This window comes from Mandrillus leucophaeus, unplaced genomic scaffold, assembly GCF_000951045.1.
Source record: "Mandrillus leucophaeus isolate KB7577 unplaced genomic scaffold, Mleu.le_1.0 Scaffold20, whole genome shotgun sequence".
NCBI lineage: Eukaryota > Metazoa > Chordata > Mammalia > Primates > Cercopithecidae > Mandrillus > Mandrillus leucophaeus.
The window spans coordinates 5,357,224-5,376,437 of record NW_012102032.1 but is presented as its reverse complement, the minus strand read 5'-3'; the positions used below and the strand labels follow the sequence as shown (position 1 = coordinate 5,376,437).

The following is a 19,214-nucleotide window of genomic DNA, read 5'->3' as shown; positions in this document are numbered from 1 at the left end:
GTATGGGGGAAGGCACCAGCACGGCAGTCTAAGGGCTTACGGAAGGGGGAGTCTCTGAGACTTTTGCATGGGTGCGTGCCCACCCACGCCCCGCCCCGCCAGTTCTTCAGAGGCTGATGTGGAAGGCATCCTGCAGCCACTGGTCACAGGCACTGTGCATCTGGGGCACAGTGAGAAGTGGCGGGTCGGGGGGCAGGCTGGCATTGGGAGGCTCATCATCATCAGACAGGCCAGCATCTGGTGGGTAGGAGCTGTCTGAATGCAGGGAGATGGCGGGTCCTGGCATGAGCTCATGACCTTTCATGTTTCTAGAGAGCAAGTGCCAGCAGATGACAGAACGAATGAACAAGTAGCAAATATACATTCATGGAAAAGGTCAGAGCAGCTGGTTTTGTTTGGTTCACTCGTTCGATTGTGGGTGTGGGTGTGGTGTGTGTGTTTGGGGCAGGCAATGTGGCAGCTGCTCCTCGTTGTGAATATATTACATGCCTATAACACTGTTTTCATGTTTGCTAAGTTGTTGTTTCCATGATGAAATTAAATATATCTTTTCATGGGACTACACAAAGATCAATCATTCTGTGGCAGCAGCTTTTCATGAATCCCCTAAAACTGTGTGCAAAGTTGCGTTCTGTGTATGTGTATGCATGTGTTGTTCTGCTGAGGGAGTTCTGAGGTCAAGCTATAGTTTGATTCCCAAAGAGGTCTGTGATTCCAGAAGGATTAAAAACCACTGACCATCTGTCATTCTACCTATCTGCCATCTCTCTATCATGTTTACAACATCATCTATGCATGCATCTATCTATTTATCCACTAACAGACAGATTTCTTTCCAGATGGTGGCATTTGAGATGATTTATTTGTAATTTTCTGTCCTGCTTTACTCCTTCATAATAACCATTGTATTAGTCCATTTTCACACTGCTATAAAGAACTGCCCCAGACTGGGTAATTTATAAAGGAAAGAAGTTTAATTGACACACAGTTCAGCATGGCTGGAGAGGCCTCAGGAAACTTACAATTATGCCAGAAGTCAAAGGGAAAGCAAGGCATCTTCTTCACAAGGCAGCAGGAAGGAGAAGTACTGAACCAGGGGGGAAGAACCCTTTATAAAACCATCAGATCTTGTGAAATCAGATCTCACTATCATGAGAACAGCATGGGGGAACCACTCCCATGATTTAGTTACCTCCACCTGCTCTCTCCCTGGACAAGCAGGGATTATGGGATTACAATTCAAGATGAGATCTGGGTGGGGACACAAAGCCTATCCATACTATCCATGTATCATTCTTAGAAAAATAATGAAGTGATTAAGAGAAAAGGACAAGGGATCTGGGTGTCCCACCACGTGTCCAACTTATCTTTATACCTCCCTTGATGGGAAACTCAACCAGCTCTCTAGGTGGCCTAGTCTGTCTGTTTACCTCAAAGTATTAACATTTCTTCCACATGCTGAATTCATGGCTAGGCAATAAAAAATCAATGAAGAAGGTTGGGCACGGTGGCTCACACCTGTAATCTCAGCACTTTGGGAGGCCAAGGGGCAGATCACTCGAGGCCAGGAGTTCAAGACTAGTCTGGCCAACATGGTGAAACCCCATCGCTACTAAAAATAGAAAAAATAGCTGGGCATTGTGGTACACGCCTGTAATCTCAGCTACTCAGGAGGCTGAGGCAGGAGAATCACTTGGGCCTGGGAGGCAGAGGTTGCAGTGAGCCAAGATCAGGCCACTACACTCAAACCTGGGTGATAGAGCTAGAGTCTCAGAAAATAAACAAACAAATCAGTGAAGCCCCAGTGGGCAGATAGAACAGAAGTGAGTCTTGGGGTGGGAGACAGGGAGAGGCATCTGTGGCTGGATCCCTAGAAGCTGTTTGAGAACACCTGCCTGCTTTGCCATCCCAGATCAGGGACGGGGTGCCAAGGACAGCAAACAGGGCTCAGCACAGCCTGGGCATGCAAATGGCTTATCTGTGGTTCACAGAACAAGCTCAGGAAGCTGACAGGGAGAAAGGGGATATAGTGAAGCAGAAAGGAGAAGAACAAAGTTCAAATACACAAGGGAAGGGAGTAGGTGGGGCTCACCCAATATCAAAAGCCTTTGGGTGCAGGAACTCTGTGGGGAATGTGACCCCAAGAAGGGAGTGGTGGCAATGCCAACATGCCTTGGTTGAGAGAAAAGGCCCTTTGGCTATAATACTGCGTCCTAGTTCCCAAGGCAGCCCCAAACTGGACTTCCCTCAAAATGCAGGTGTGTTTATGGGTATGTAGAGAAGGTAGAATAATCACATGTACCATATTTTAAATGTCAACCTATTTTTACCTCAAAAATTTCATCTGATCCTCATGGAACCATTAATGCAGGCAAAGTCAAGACTCAGAAAGGAGATGTGCCTGGACTAAAGGACATACAGCTCGATAAGGCAGCAGAGGCATCAGCAAAAGGACCCTATTTTGTGTGTGCATTTATTCCAAATTGCCCCCTTTAAAATAGGCTTTTTAAATGTATCATTTCCCCTTCACTCTTTGATTTGCTTTTTTAGAGTCTTCCTGTATTTTATGTATTGGAATTGATCTACAATAAAATACAAGTAGACTGTGACTCCAAGGTCAATAACGGTTGGAGATCCATTGGTTATTCATGATGCTATGGCATTTCAAGACCGCCTGGGAACTGATGAGAAAACAGATGTAAAACCTATGAGCAAGTCCAAACTTAGCCCATGGGTCACTCCAGCAGACCACAAATGACTTAAAAACCATACACGCGTGCAAACACACACACACACACACGCACACACGCACTCCCAGCTTGCCTTTAGTAAGGAGTCACAAATTACCATCCTGAACTTTTTATTGGAAAAAAGTGTCCCCGGACGGTTGAAGAGTCATCTCTGAATAGAAGGACAAGTCTGTCACTGACATACTGAGTATTTTTACGGTTACAGTGACAGTGAGGAAGAAAAAACTACAGGAGAGGTTGGGGATGAGAGAGAAAAAAACCCAGGACAGTAAACCAAGGAGACTTCACACAGGTGAGAAGAAACTTGGGAGGCTCCCATGAAGAGCACTGTGTTTTGTTCCAACAAGCTGGTCGAGAAGGGCTTACTCAAGGTGTGCAGATCCCACCGCCTCTGTTCTGACACCACCTGGTGTACCGCACCACAATTCTAACAACGACCAGCAGAGTTAGATCACATGCCATGGGTGAAGGGACATAGTCCCCAACAGGCTGCCCTCACTTCAGACACCAGCCCCATGTGGGGATCCCAGGCCACCAGCACTTGTGACCAACTGGCTACAATCCCAGGAGGGTACCATGACCTTCCTCAGGTTCAATGATTCACTAAAAATCACAGAACTCACGACTATACTTATGATTAGTTTTATTATAAAGGATACAAATCAGCTCCACAAGCCAAATAAGACACAGGGAAAGGTCTGGAAGGGTCTCGAGCACAGCGCTCCCATGCCCCCTCTTCGTGGAATTAGGGCACACTGCCCTACTGGCACAGCCACGGCTTCACCAACCAGGAAGCTGTGCTGAGCTTTAGTGTCCAGAGTTTTTATTGGGGTTTCATGATGTATCGATTAAAGCACTGGCCAGATGATTAAACTCAGCCTCCAGTCCCCCACCGCATAGGGCAGGCTGACTCAAAGCCTCAACCCTCTAATCACATGGTCAGTCTTTCTGGTGACCAGCCCCAGCTCTGAGTCATCCCACCTTTTAGCATAAGCTCAGGTGTGATCCCATGGCCTCACAAATAACAAAGACACTCCTATTACCCTGGAAATGTCAAGGACTGAAAGTCTCCCTCCCAGGAAGCAGGGACAAAGGCCAGTCCAATTCTTTAGACAACCTCCAATCCGCACCTCCTGGAACTCCTACCCCAACTGAAACAAGGATAAAATCCACTGAACAGGGAGGACCCATTGCTGCCCTGAACTATTTTTGTTTCTTTTTTTTTTTTTTAAAGCTTTTTATTATAGACATTTTCAAACATATACAACAGTAAAATGAATAATATAATGAACCCTCAAACCTCCATCCCTAGCAACTGATTATCCGTGTGTGGCTTACTCTTTGATCAATACTGCCCCGCTTTCCCCTAGCCCCCGCAGTTAGGATTGTCCCGCAGCAAAGCCCAGACAGACATCCTATCGGTCTGAGAACTCCTTATCAAAAGCTTCCCGAAGAGGAGCTCTACTGGGGCAGGACTAAGTGTGCTGGCTATAGGTCTGCAGAAATCTCGACATTTGGGAGCCCCTGGGTGAGGCCTGGGCAGGTCCCTGCGTAGTAGCCGTCTGTAGTGGGTGGCTCATCTGTTGACAACAGTATGACGAACAAATAGCATTTTCTACCTGCACTACAATGCAGGAGAGAATGCCAAACACCGCTTTATTGCATTCAAAGCTTCTAAGGCACATCAGCCAGCCCTGGCCTTGTCTACAGCCGTGATTATCTCCTTAAAGAATTAACTCTAAAAAAATATTAAGCTCAAGAAATAACAGTTCAAATACTCCTAACTAATTAAAATCAATAGTAAGAGGCAGAATATGGTAAAAGATAACATATTAGTATTATTGATCGCAGATCGATTTCAGAGTACTTAAAACAGGAATAATCAGCTACCACATCTTGAAATACAAAGACTTGATCCTAACCTTTTATTTATCATGCCACACTGACTGAGACAGTCCCCAGTACCTGGGTCTAGGATAGTATTTTATGTGTGTGTTTCTGGGAATTTCTGATACTTCCCGGTGTACCAGAGTGTTTCCCTCACACATGCTATCAGGCATCTCCTCCCTAATGGAACAGCAAGAGTGGTGAACAGAGTGATCCTCCACTTTCTCATCATATTCTGCAAAATGAGAAGTCAGATGGATACAAAGGTTCCTCCAACTCTAGGACTCCAGGGGTGTGTGGCGGCCCTGCAAGGCTAGGTTATGTAAGGTCTTACCATTGCAAACAGAATGGTTCAAGACAGCAAGGATGCATTCCTCAATTTACAACTCCAAAGCACCTTGCACAGAGCTTGGCTTTGGTTACCTACTTGACTCTGTTTTAAACAGAGGGTCTCATGCTTCCCTGTCCCAAGCTGCACATTTGCCAGGGAAGGGGCCTTACTGTTGCCCTTATTTCTGCAGAAGAAAGCCAGAGCAGGAGCCATGGATTTATCTCTGGCATTCTACTCCTCCAAGCCCAGCTGTTTCCCAAGTATTAATTGGTTTCAGACAAGGCTTTCATTTCAGAAAATCAATGAAGATGCTTTTGATCATCTTCAAAAGCAGAGAAGAATCACCAAAGAACTTTTCTTCCAAGTAGTAAAGGAAGAAAACTTCTAAGGACCACATATCATCTATTGCAGGGATGTCTTTCCTACAAAGATTATTGCTCTCGAGGAACTGAAAATCCTTGTTAGGAGATGACACCGATCAGGTATGTACCTGCATGTCAGGTGTGTACCTGTAAGGAATATCAAGGGTTCTGAGCCTGCCTAGAGTGCCCTAGAGTTCCAGCACAAGGCCTGAGATACATTATATTCTCAGATATCCATATGAAAAGGTCTGGGGTCTCTACTTCCCCAATGGTGACCTCTTTTCATATTATAAAAAGCCTGACAGGAGCTCTCCTCTAAGCAAAGCCCAGAGTTGGACTCATTTCATTTTAAGAGGGTAAATTCCTCACACTCACATCCTGATGACATCAGGCTATAAGGAGCTTGGGGAAAATCCAGCAATCCATTCACTCCCGCCCCTTAGTGGACTGGGTTATTTTCACCGCACAGAAACACTGCAGGGAAAATAGCCACTTGTGTGACCCTCTTTAGCTCTTTCCCTCCCTGATCAATGTGAGCTTATAGAATTGGCTCAAACGAGGAAGGCAGTAGAAGGGGCTAGGGCCAGCCCCAGGCTCTGACTCACGCGAGGGCCATTGCTGGGTCTGCAGCCTGTGGCCAGGGATGAACAGGAATGTTCCTGTTCCCCATGAGGTTTGCTAAAAGACCCTTTTGGTGATAGGCTGACGCCCCAGCAAGTGGCCTAGTGTGGTCCCGAGGCAGCTGCACAGCCTGTCTGCGTGATAGCAGGCTTCAGGGATCCAGCTTAGCTGGCTGCTTGACTGTGCTAGCCTCAGTGGTACCTGCACTGTCACTCCGTATCTCACAATCCAGGGGAGAGAGGCTATCACTGAGGAGAGTTGTCAGTAAGAAGGCAGGACACTCTAACACGAGCAAACCCACCAGGCTTCTGTTGACCCAGGGGCAGCGTCCCCCTCGCCTGGCAGAGTTCCTTGCCCCTCAGCCAAGGATATGGGAAGCAAGGCCTCCAGCAAAGCTCATGGCTCCCACCAAAGCATCTCTGCCAAGATGCTTCTCATGATACTTGGGAAGGATTTCCACCCAAACTGGATCAGGGTCACCGTGATCTTGAATCACAAATCCAACACAGGCTCATTCCAATCACGGTCTGAAGCCTTAGCTGAAAAGTTTCCTGTTTGAAAACCATCAATGGGGGGGCGATGGGTGAGCAGGGTAGGAAGGGAATGCACTATGTTCCAGTGGAGGAAGAGGGCATGCTTCTTTAGGAAACTCTGTTCTGGGGAGAGACTGCTGTGGATGTTTCCTCAAGCACAGATAATAACCAGGAGATCGAGCCCCAACATGCGGGTAATGGAGGTTATATAATATTGAAACTCAATGACTTTGGAATTTTAAAAACATCTATAGCGAGTAATCAAAACACCAAGATCTGAAGGCTACCCCAGAGAGCAAAGGGGCAGCCTTCAGATCCAAGTGACCCAAGACAGAACCTACAGTAGCTATGGATTTTCTCTAAGAGGAATCGGGCACTCATGACTTCACTCCCCAGAGCTCTGCCCAGCTACCCAGCAGCCTGGAGATTTCCAGAACAATGGGGAGCAGGTCACTCTGCCCTGATAGGCACCGAGGGGTGGAAATGCCTCCTCACCTACAACACAATCACCCTCACCCCTTTCCTGGCTAAATCCCATATCCCACCCTCCCACCAGCTCCCCTCCCATGCTCCCAATCCTTGGTACCTCTTGGGGAATTGTCTAAGGAGAGTTCTGCCTGCTGCATTTTCACTAGGGTCTTGGGACCTCTGCAGGCAGTCAGCCCAAGTGTCTACAGCCTGCCTACTTGGGGGAGCAGATGGAGAGTGTGGCACCAGCAGAAAACACCCAGAAAGCCGGGTACAAAGCCTCGGTAAAGTCCACCTTGAACTTATACATCAGGTGGACCCTGTCGGCAACAGCGAAGAAGATGACAAAGCCGTGGTCACAGTTGAGAAGCACGCCCACCCGCGTGGCCTTGGTGGAGGGCAGGGTTTTCTCCACGTTATTGTGCCAGGCAGAGATCTTGGTGTTGAACCACTCCACGCACCAGGAGGCGCTGTTGCGGCCGAGCCTGCTCTCTGGGCCCTGCCGGTTCATGCTGCCGTAGCAGATGCCTACCCCACAGAAGTTGTTCTTCTGCAGCTCCACCTCCCAGTAGTGGATCCCCTTCTTGTAGCAGTGCAGGCCCAGCACCTGAGAGCAGTATGTGAACCTCTGGGGATGCGGCCGGTAGTTCTGAGGCATCTCAGCCACAGAAGCTACTGTATAGGATTCTGACAGAGCCACTTTGTTGTGGGCGGTGTTGTAGTCCAGGATGACTTTAACGTAATCTGAGAAAACATCATCCCAAGGAATTAATTACAAGGGGCCCAAAGTGCTCTCACTTTTAGACCTTTCCCAAAGTGGTACTATTTATTCACTAGTTTTATCCATCCATGCACCCATCTACCCACTGGTCCATCCATCCACTCATCTGTCTGTCTATTCATCCATCTATCCATGTATCTATCAATCCATCCATGTATCCATCCATCCATCTATCCATATACCCATCTATCTACCTATCTATCCATTCTTCCATTCATCCATCTATCCACTTATCTATCCATCCTTCTGCCTTTCCATTTATCCATTCATTCATTCATTAATCTATCCACCCATCTATCCATCTGTCCATTTATCTATCCATCCATCTACCTACCATTATTCATCAGCTCATCTAGCCATCCATTCATCCATCTATTCTGTCCAGCCAGCCAGCCATCTATCATCTATCAGTCATCCATATGTCTGTCCATTCATCCATCCAAAACCATTTACCAGGCACCTGACTGACACCAGATTCTGGCACAAGATACACAGCCATGAACCAGAGAGACAAGGTGCCTGGCCTCACGGAGTTCACACTCCAACAAGCAAGGCGAGTCCATCAGTAACAACATGATGAGACTCACACTTTGCCAAAAGGGTAGGCACACACTGTAGGGACACAGAGACAAGGCAACTGATGCTACAGTTGGGGAACATTTCACTGGCAGGCTGGAATTGGAGCCAAGTAACAGATGATGAGAACTAGACAGAGAAGAACAGAGAGAGAAAAGCTGTTCCAGACAGAAGGAACAGTGAGGGTGAAGCCACGGAGTGCCAAGAGGGTTGGCATGTGCCGGGATTGGGGAAGCTGGGTGGCTGGGAACACAGATGCATCAGGAGAAGGGAAACATGATGGGGCTAGAAAGGGAAGGGCTCAGGAGTCTAGACTTTAACTGGTGGGCAGCAGGGAGCCAAGCGAGGTCTGTAAGCAGAGACATGGCCTGACTATATTCTTGGTGTGACACGAGCATGCCCTCCCTGCCCTTTCTGCCATTTACAAGCAGTTCCAGGACATCTGAGGATTAAGCTCCCCTTAGTGTCGTCCCCGTACTCAATCTCCTCTGCCTCCGCCCTCACAAGCGATCCTGGACCCATGGGAGATAGCTTATGGGGCAGCAAGGCAGACAGGGACAAATCTAGCTTGGGAACTTGGGAACCAAGAGACTTGGGCTTTCACCCTAGTCTCTTTTGTCCCTACTCACTTGCTAGGTGGCTCGGGACATGACACTTTTCACTGAAGCCCGAGTTTCCCTCCAGGCAAAATGAATAAGCTGGGGGTGGAAAAGGCCCTAAGTTGATAGAACTTTACTTTCCCAGCTTATGCGGCTCTGCCACAGAGTGCACAGCAGCTCCTGAAACATGTGGTTCAGCACCGCTGCTAGCAGCTTGGGCAAGAGTTAGCTGCGCCCAGGGCTGGTCTGGGCCTCTCATGGGGGGCAGGGACAGCGGAGGGCTACAAGAAGGCCAGCCTGAGAAAGCAAGGGACCCACAGATCCCCACCAAGCCTGCTGCAGCTGCTTATGATAAAGGAAGGGCTATATTTTTCAGTGATTGGTTTTGGCCACCACATGGAAGTGGGTACCACTGGCAGGTGCTGCCTGGAGAGTTGCACATGGGTGCAGAGGAAACAAGAAGACGGAAAGTGGGAGGGCCCTAGGCCTGGCCTTGACAACGGAACTCCACCCACTTCCAGGTTGGACGAGCTTGCAAAGGAGGGGTGGGTGGAAACCCTGGGGGTATAGTGGCTCAAGGGGCAAGAGGAGAGAGTGTCAGAAGGAGGAGGAATGCCACTGACAGGTGAAGCTAAATAAAAGCTGAAAGGCATCCCTTGGATTTTGTGACACAGAGGACACTGATGACCTCAGAGCTGCCTGGGTCAAGGGCAGGACACAGGTCAGACTGCAGTGGCACGAGGATTAGACTTCAGGCTCCCACCTCGGCCCCACACTGCAACCCTGGGCAGCCAAACACTGAGATTCTGAATGAACCAGTCTGGGGGACAGCCTGGCATCAGGGATTTTAAAAGCTCCCCAGGCTTCCAACACGTGGCTACAGCTGAGAGCCACCAATGTAGACAATCTGCAGAGCTGCTTTTCCCCAACTGTCCTCAAAAGGATCATGGAGGAAATGAGCTAATCATACAGCTTTCTGTGCTTGCCTGAGTCTCATCTTGTAGGACTGGAACAGGGCCCAGGAATTTGTTTTTTGGGGGTTTTCTGTTTGTGTTTGTTTGCTTTTTAAGACAGAGTCTCACTCTGTTGCCCAGACTGGAGTGCAGTGGCACAATCTCAGCTCACTGCAACTTCTACCTCCCAGGTTCAAGTGATTCTCGTGCCTCAGCCTCCCAAGTAGCTGGGATTATAGGCATGTGCCACCACGCCTGGCTAATTTTTTGTATTTTTAGTAGAGATGGGGTTTCACCATGTTGGCCAGACTGGTTTTGAACTCCTGACCTCAGGTGATCCACTTGCCTCGGGCTCCCAAAGTGCTAGGATTACAGGCATGCGCCACCGCACCCAGCTAGTAATTTGTATTTTTAACAAGCATTCTGGTGAAAGGGAGGCAGAAAACAGAGCTGCAGCTGAGACAGTTTTGCTGGGTTTTTGTGATTTGGAGAGATGTAAACATGCTACAGATAGGCAAGCCTAGGTAGAGATGCTGAGGGTGAAGAGATGGGAATGGGAAGGCCTAAGAAAGAGCAGAAGATTCCAGAGAGCGCATGGGGAGCAGACTCCAGAGCCCAGGGCCAGGGACTAGCCTTGGGAAAGGGGCCAGGAGGTGAGAAAGGGGGCACGGTAGAAGCAGATGCGATGACAGTAACAGAGCAGGGGGAGCCCCTTTTACAGTGTCTGTCTTTTCCGTGAAGCAGAAGGTGGGAGGGACAGGGAGAAGGCTGGAGCTATGGCCAGTGGGAAGTCTTGGGAATGGTGGCTCTGGAGAGTAGTGGGGAGGAGACAGGAGATGCAGGGCAGGTGTGCCGGCAATGGGACGCCCGGTGAAGGCTGGTGACCACAATCGCCCTGCCTTCTCTGCAGGGGACATGCAGGCGCCAACCCACAGAGAAAGGTGAGCTCAGTTGGGCCAGACTAGAAGGCAAGAGGGAGAGTCAAAGGACCGATTGTGAAACCTGAGCTGGTTAGGAAAAGTAAAGAAAGGCACTGATGACTGGGAGAAAATAAGGGAGCAACAAAGTAGAGGACAAGTGAAGGGGAGCGGCTGATACAGCCAGCCAGCGGCCTCAGAGAGCTGCACAGAGCGGCACAGAAGAGACAGAACCAGTGGAACCGCGCACCAGCCCCGAAGCTACTCACACTCCAGGAGCTCGGGTCTGGACTTGGCCAGGAAGGTCTCCAGCACCTTGGCCTTGAGAGCTGCTGAGTTCGGATGCAAGCTGGTGGCTTTGGCTGCAGCTGGGAGAGGAAACAGAGAGCGATTTGCAGAACAAACTCCGAGTGGACACCCCAAAGCTCCTTGCCTGTGATAACTCACCCTCCGAGCCAGGTTGTTTTAAATCCACTAACTGTTCCGGGGCTCCAAATGTGGGAAGCTTGCTGGATGAGGCAGGGACAGAGGCTGGGGGTAAGGAAAGAGAAACATGATACAGAGCAACGGGATGGCCTCTACTCCCTTTCACGCTGATTAAGACCCGCTTCTACAAACACACGCCTGAACAGCAGGGCAACACAGGGGACACCAGACCAGGCTAAAGTCACCTTATTCATCTCATTTATGCTGTCCTCCCCTCCAGCCTCAGGCCTGCTGCCATTACAGAATGGACTCATATAGAACCCACCACGGAACCCTGATGAGCAAGGTCGACTCTCTCTACCAGCATTTAGTTCTGTGCTTGGGCAGTCTCAAGAAATAAACAGTTGCAGAAATGTATAACTTACGAGGTTTCTTGGATTTCTTTTCCTCTTCTGCAAAAGAAAGTTTTCAGAATTAAAATCTTTTAAGGTGCAACACAATGACATTTTCAAAACAGTAACATTCATGTGCATTAATTTGATCCAGACAAATAAAAGGATGTTTTAACTTGAAAAATAGAAGGAGTCAGCAGGCAAAATGAATCTATAGTGATAGAAACCAGCATGAGTGGTCGTGGGGGCAGGGACCGACTAATAAGGAGCATGAAGGAATTTTCTGGAGCAAGGGAAATCCTTTATCTTGATTTGGATAATGGTAACACATGGTATGCATTTGTCAAAATAGATCTAACTGCACATTTAAGATTTACTGCAGGGAAAAAAGAGATTTACTGCAGGTAAATCATATTTCCATAAAGGAACAAACACAAATAAAAACCAAATAGGTAATCAGCAAAAAAAAAAAAAAAAAAAAAGCTTGCCAAGGGCTGGGTGCACGGTGGCTCACGCCTGGAATCCCAGCACTTTGGGAGGCCGAGGTGCAGGGATCACTTGAGCTCAAGCATTAGAAACTAGCATGGGCAACATGGGGAAACCCCATTTCTACAAAAAAAAAAAAAAAAACCTAGCCGGGCCTAGTGGCACGCACCTGTAGTCCCAGCTACTTGGGAGCTGAGGCAGGAGAACTGCTTGAGCCCAGGACGATGAGGCTGCAGTGAGCTGTGTTCTTGCCACTGTACTCCAGCCTGGGCAAAAAAATGAGACCCTGTTTCAAAAAAAAAAAAGAAAAAGAAAAAGAAAAAAGCTTGCCAAATCTTTTAAAAATATCTGGAGTGTCTACCAACAGGAACTGAGTTTGGCTAAAATAGTTGTCCTCAAAGTCTGGTGCCCAAGCCAGCTGCAGTGGCATAACCAGAGAACCCCTAAAAAATGCAAATTATTGGTCAGGCACTGTAGCTTACTCCCACAATCCCAGCAATTTGGGAGGCTGAGGCGGGAGGACTGCTTGAGGCCAGGAGTTCAAGATCAACCTGGACAACATATCAATATCCCATCTCTACAAAAAAAAAAAAAAAAAAAATTGTTTTAATTAGCCTGGTTTGGTAGCACATGCCTATAGTCCTAACTACTCAAGAGGCTAAGGCAGGAGGATCACTTGAGCCCAGGAGTTTGAGGCTGCAATGAGTTCTGTTCGCACCATTGCACTCCAGCCTAGGCAAAAAAGTGAGACTCTGTCTCTTAAAAAATAGTAAATGCAAATTCTTGGGCCCCAAGCCAGAGCCACTGAATCATAAAGGTTGGGGGTGAGACCAGCAATCTGTGGCGTACAAGCCCTCCAGGTGAGTCCAAAGTCCACTCAAGTGGGCTAGAAGATTCCAGGTTCCTTCTTTGCCACCTTCCACAACACTGGAACAAAAAAGGGTGTTTTTGAAATCATCTCTCTGCCCGCCTGCAGGACACCTGGCATCACAGATGAGCCCCGCTCTCTCCTATTACCCTCTACCTCCCCAGCAGAACTCTGTCACACCACGACGCTCCCGCTACCGCTTCTCCTACTTCAAAGTCACATCACTCGCCGTCGCTCACTCTCTGCCCCATTTCCTCACCTTCTGCCACTTTCCCACCTACTCCCTGTGGACCAGCATCCTGGGAGGCCCAGGCTGTGATATCAGTCTAGGGCACAGGCACCTCCCTCATCACCTACCCTTAGATATCTTTCTGCACTAGGACTAGTCCATCCCTCCTCCCCTAGTTCCCCATTTCAGCCTACAGGAGCCTCGATTCATTCCCGAACTTTATTCTCCAGGGTGTCATTCTGCTGTGACAGGAGGACCTCACCTCACCGGGGAACACACCTGCCTGCTGGCCAGCATCCCCAACTCATTCATACCGAGGGACGAGCTTTCAGAGGAAGGTGACTGAGGAAGAACACAGGCCAACAGTATTTTCCACTTGCTCTTTCACTTCCCTTTTCACATAAAGCACCCTTTGAAGTTTTCCGGCCCAGCTAAGGGCTCTCTCCTCCATCTGCACCAGGCATCCCAGCCCTGACTCTGTTCCATTCAGGGACCGATACCACACTCTGCCTGCTACAGGAGACCTAAACACTAAGCACAAGCAACAACAACAAAAAAGAGCAAGCCCTGGCTCTCTCATCCCCCCCAACACCAGCAGTGTACAGCCAGCCCTCCTGGGTTCACACCGACTTTTCAGGGAAGCAATGACAGCTAACATTTCAGTGGTATATGGACATGTCAGTGGTATATGAACATGTCAACACTATATGGGCATGTCAGCAGTATATGGGCATGTCAGTGATATATGGACATTTCAGCAGTATATGGACATGTCAGCGGTATATGGATATCTCAGCGGTATATGGACATTTCAGCGGTATATGGATATCTCAGCAGTATATGGACATTTCAGCCGTATATGGACATGTCAGCGGTATATGGACATGTCAGCAGTATATGGACATTTCAGTGATACATGGACATTTCAGCGGTATATGGACATCTCAGCAGTATATGGACATTTCAGCCGTATATGGGCATGTCAGCGGTATATGGACATGTCAGCGGTATATGGACATTTCAGTGATACATGGACATCTCAGCGGTATATGGACATTTCAGCGGTATATGGGCATGTCAGCGGTATATGGACATGTCAGCGGTATATGGACATGTCAGCGGTATATGGACATCTCAGTGGTATACGGCTCATAAAGAGCTCTCATAGTCAGTGTCTCCTCATCACTCACAATCATCCTGTGGTCTCGATATCACTGTTGTCCACATTTGCAGAACAGGATCACTCTTCTCCCCAACCCCCATGTCAGTGGCAGGTGCCTGCCCAATGAGGGGGATAGTACCCCTAGGAGGCCAAAATGGATCCTTAGGGGAGGGGGAGTAAAAAATGATTACTCTTTTTATGTGTAAAAGCACAGAACATAAACAGTTATGCAGTAGATGGGAGGTATTAAAATTTCATGGCTTGTAATTAGGAAAAAAATTTTTCTCAAATGGTTCAGGGGATGAAGCAGAAGGAGGGCAATAGTGAGAAACCAAAAAAAAAAAAAGGTTGAGAAACATGGTAATAGCAGAAGCCCATTACAACCCAGAGACTGAACGCTGCTGAGATGCCGAGGAGGTTTAGCCTCCGCCCTTCCCGGACCACCATCAGTCTCCTCACCCAAGGCTCTGCCCAGGGACTTGGGTATAGTAAATATTTCTCAAAACAAGCCAGCTTCAGGCATCTTGCCGTTCCAGGCAGCCCCAAAATGCAACGCTGATGGACAGGGGAGCTTCTGCCACAGCCTTGCAACCCCCTGCAGTGGGGACTGCCGCCAACTTCTTTCCCACTGAGGTCCAGGCTCCACAGTGACTCGGGATGGGCTGGAAGTGACTTGGCCAGAGCCTGGGGAGGCCACAGCCCATGCTGTTGCCATGGAGACAAGGGTGGGGCTACTTACTGGCGACCTTCTTCGCAGGGCGTGTGGATTTCTGTGTGGACGCTGGGTCATGCTCTCCAGGGTCACCTGTGTCACAGAAGAAGGGCCCAGTGTTTGTGGCTCCTCTCACTGACCTTAGAAGCCAGCTTTGCAGAGGGTTTACACAGACAGCCCCTTCCTCCAACCTTCCCCATCCCATCCGTTACAAGAGCTACAAACAAGGTGATCTAAGAACCAGTTTGGTGTGTTCCCTCTGTTCTCTGACTTAAAATGTAGCGAGGGTCAAGTCTTTTTTCCACCGGCACCCAGCTCGGTGGCCTCTGGACTTCTCTGGGCTTTGGTTTCTTCGAGCACACAATGGGGATGACTTCACCTTGCTCATGGTTGATGTGACTCCTGAATGAGATCAAGGTCGTGCAGCGGAGGCTGGGTCAACACTTGTTCCTTTCCCACCGTTCTTTCTCTCCCTTCCTCCCACATACCAGCCACCTATAGCTTTGCCCCCACGCAGCACTTCCACAATGGGGCTGCACCACCACCGATTTCAGAAGCCCTTCTGCAAGGACACTCGGCAGGCCAAGCTGAGATTCAAACCCAATCCTGGGCTACACAACAGAGATTTACTATGGGCCAGGCTCTGTGCTAGGCACTAGGGAAATAGCGTTGAAGAAAAATCAGACAGGCCAGGCACAGTGGCTCAAGCCTGTAATCCCAGTGCTTTGGGAGGCCAAGGCAGGAGGATCACTTGAAGCCAGGAGCTCAAGATCAGTCTGGACAACTGAGCGCAACCCTGGCTCTACAAAAAAAAATTTTTTTAGACTGGGCCCAGTGGCTCACGCCTATAATCCCAGCACTTTGGGAGGCTGAGGCAGGCAGATTAGTTGAGGTCGAGAGTTCGAGACCAGCCTGACCAAAATAGTGAAACCATGTCTCTATTAAAAATATAAAAATTAGTCGGGTGTGGTGGCACATGCCTGTAATCTCAGCTACTCAGGAGGCTGAGGCAGGAGAAATGCTTGAACCTAGGTGGCAGAGGTTGCAGTGAGCCAAGATTTGGGCCATTGCACTCCAGCCTGGGTGATAGAGTGAGACTCTGTCTCAAAAAAAAAAAAAAAAAATTTTTTTTTTTAATTAGCCAGGCAAGATGTTGTGTATCTATAGTCCTAGCTTGTCGGGAGGCTGAGGCAGGAGGATCGCTTAAGCCCAGGAGTCTGAGGTTACAGTAAACTATAATCACGCCATTGCATTCCAGCCTGGGTGACAGAGCAAGATCCTGTCTCTAAATAAATAAATAAATAAGCCACAGCCCCTGACCTCATAGAGATCACAACCTAATGAGGGAGATATATGGGGATCCCGAGGAAGAGTGCGATACTGCCCATGCAAGAGCCCCAGGAGGATGATAAGGACCCCGGGCCCAGTCTGAGGAGTGGGAGCAGTGGCAGGGGAGGCTGGATATAAATGTAATGTTTTGGAGATCTTTGAAGGGTAAGAGGAGTTAATGAGTGAAGACGGTAGAGTTCAAGCCTTCTGGAGAGTGGGGAAGAGCAAACACAAAGGCACTGTGGCAGGAAGTTTTGCATATTTGAGGAACTGAATGCAGAGAGATGCACCAGAGGAGGGTGGGGGGCACCTTGGGGCTGGAGAGAGACCAACAGGGCCTGAGCTGGCTTCTAGACCAGGGTCAAGGGTTTGGTCTGCATCAGGGAGTAATGGGAAGCCTAGTGAGAGGGCAAAGCAGGATAGGTCCCAGGACATGAGCTCTGCATCATGAAAATATCTCTCTGGCTGCCGCAGCAGATGCAGAGGGTTTAGGAAGCTGCCACAGTCATGGGGCGACAGGTGATGGCAATGGAGAACAGGCAAGCAGCGCTAGGATCAGCAGACTGAGTCAGGAGATTGAAAGAAGTGAAATTTGGCAATGGATTGGATATGGGGTGATGAAAAGGGGGTGTCAGAGGAATTCTAGATTTCTCCCCCAAAGGAGCCATTCCCCCACCAAACACAGTAACAAGCCCTAGCCCATTCAAAACCCATCCAAGTTGGCCTCAAGATCACAGGTCAAAAGAGCCTATCTGTTCAGCAAGTCCAAGCATGAACATCAAGTCCCCAAAAATGCTTTAGGAAAGATCCTAAAATGTCAGGATGAAGCAGACACCCCACCAGCCTCCAGACGGAGGGCGGATGTTTCAGGAGCCCTGAAACTCAGGCCCCAGTGCTCGGGATCATGCCCCAGTCTCCCATCCCAAAACATTGAGGGGACCCATCGGGTTACAGGGCTCCACAGGGGGCAGCACAGGGGGCTGCTAAGGTCACCTGAGCTGGGGGTGGGCTCCTGGAGCTGCCTGATGCACTGCTTCAGCTCGTTTTTGAGGTCTAAGGTGCTATGGTAGATGCCTTTTATCAGCTTGCGGTTCAGTTCCACCTCGGGGATGTAGACGGGCTTTGTTGAGATTCCTCGCAGTTTTGATGCTTTCTGAAACATGCCAGGGGGTTAGTGCAGGCAGCTCTGGTGAAACTGGGACCTGGGCTCAGTCTTCACCAACCGCAGGAAGCTCTCCCCTAGGCCCATGAGTGCTAAGTTCAATCAGCCTTCTCAAATTACAGGCCAGAGGTCACCAGGAGTTTAAATAACACTTGAAGACACAGTAATCTGGAGCTGGAAGGGTCCCCAGAGGTCACTGATCTTACAGATGGGGAAACTGAGGTCTAGACATGGCCGGTAGCCTGCCAGGAACTCCACCAGCTAGGGGAACAGACACAGCTGGGACTGAGGTCTTCTGATCCCCCAGGACGATGTTCTTTCCACTTTTCTAGCTGAGGGTGGAAAAGCACAGGAAACTCAGGACCGCTCCAATCCTAGGGGAACAGCTGTAATCACACATTCTGGTAACAGACAGGAACATCTCAAGGGATGTGGATTCCAGCCAGGGAATATCTTATGGGAAAGGAGGGTCTTCCTGGAAGTCCCAAACTTTGAGAAAAATAGGGTTGTACAGTATCAAGAGGCCTAGATGTGCACTCAGATCCTTCGAGCGCTCGGGGCAGCTACTCCAACAGACAGGAATGAGCACTTGGGATGAAACTTAACGCCATCCAGACTAGGCACGCATCAGGCCTCAGTGCACAGAGAGAAGGTTCCCATTCACTTCTGCACTGTCTCCCCACTCCGATCTGAACAAGGAATCTAGGCCTTTCAGGTAGAGCTGCAGGTCACTCAACCAATGGGGCACACCACTATATGCCAAGCACTCTGCTATGTGCTGGTCAGATTTGCAGGAGGATGAATGGGGGTAATAAGAGATGGGCTTACAGTCAAAACAGCCATGAAAAAATGCACATCTGAAACAACATCACCCAATGCTACTGTAGAAGCAGTGGGGCATGCTTGGGAACACCGATATGGCAGGACAATGGGATCCAAGGCCCCGGAAGGATACGACTCACTAGGCAAGAATGCCCGGCATAGCATCCCGCCCACACCCACTGTGTCTGGGGAACAGTGAGTGCACAGGGCATGACCCAGGGGTGGGTGATAAGAGATGAGGCTGCTGGCACAGGCAGGGCCCAGTCACCCAGGACCCTGCAGGCCGTGCTAAGGGACACGAGGCCAGAAATAGCAGGGGGCCCATGCTTTAGAAAGATACTTTGATACAGTCTGGATGTTTGTCCCCTCCAAATCTCACGTTGGAATGTGATTCTCAATGTTGGAGATGGGGCAGGGTGGGAGGTGTTCGGGTCATGGGGGTGGATCCCTCATGCATGGCTTGGTCCCCTCCCCATGGTAACAGGTGAGTTCTTGCACAAACTAGTTGTTTAATGGAAGCTGGCACCTCCTCCTCTGTCTCTTGCTCCCTCTCTAACCCTGTGACATGGCTGCTCCCAGCTTCACCTTCTGCCATGAGTAAACGCTTCCTTCCTCACCAAAGGCCTCACTAAAAGCCAGACAGATGCTGATGCCATGCTTGTACAACCTGTAGAACTGTGAGCCAAATAAACCTCCTTTCTTTATAAATTACTCAGTCTGGTTGGGCGCAGTGGCTCACACCTGTAATCTCAGCACTTTGGGAGGCCGAGGCGGGTGGATCACCTGAGGTCAGGAGTTCGAGACCAGCCTGGCCAACATGGTGAAACCCCATCTCTACTAAAAATACA

At 49.2% G+C, this 19,214-nt stretch overlaps 1 protein-coding gene across 1 annotated transcript in view; it reads right to left on the bottom strand.

Moving 5' to 3' along the window:
* Window positions 1-3,376: 3,376 nt before the first annotated feature.
* TRIM25 (tripartite motif containing 25) overlaps window positions 3,377-19,214 on the bottom strand; it is a 33,545-nt gene continuing 17,707 nt past the window's right edge. Inside the window, exons 4-9 of the mRNA XM_011979235.1 lie at window positions 17,376-17,535; window positions 15,081-15,146; window positions 11,630-11,656; window positions 11,226-11,309; window positions 11,048-11,146; window positions 3,377-7,696 (exon numbers count right to left, since the gene is read on the bottom strand). Coding sequence (XP_011834625.1) covers window positions 7,167-7,696; window positions 11,048-11,146; window positions 11,226-11,309; window positions 11,630-11,656; window positions 15,081-15,146; window positions 17,376-17,535 — 966 coding nt within the window. The 3' untranslated portion in view covers window positions 3,377-7,166. The remainder of the gene's footprint in view (window positions 7,697-11,047; window positions 11,147-11,225; window positions 11,310-11,629; window positions 11,657-15,080; window positions 15,147-17,375; window positions 17,536-19,214) is intronic.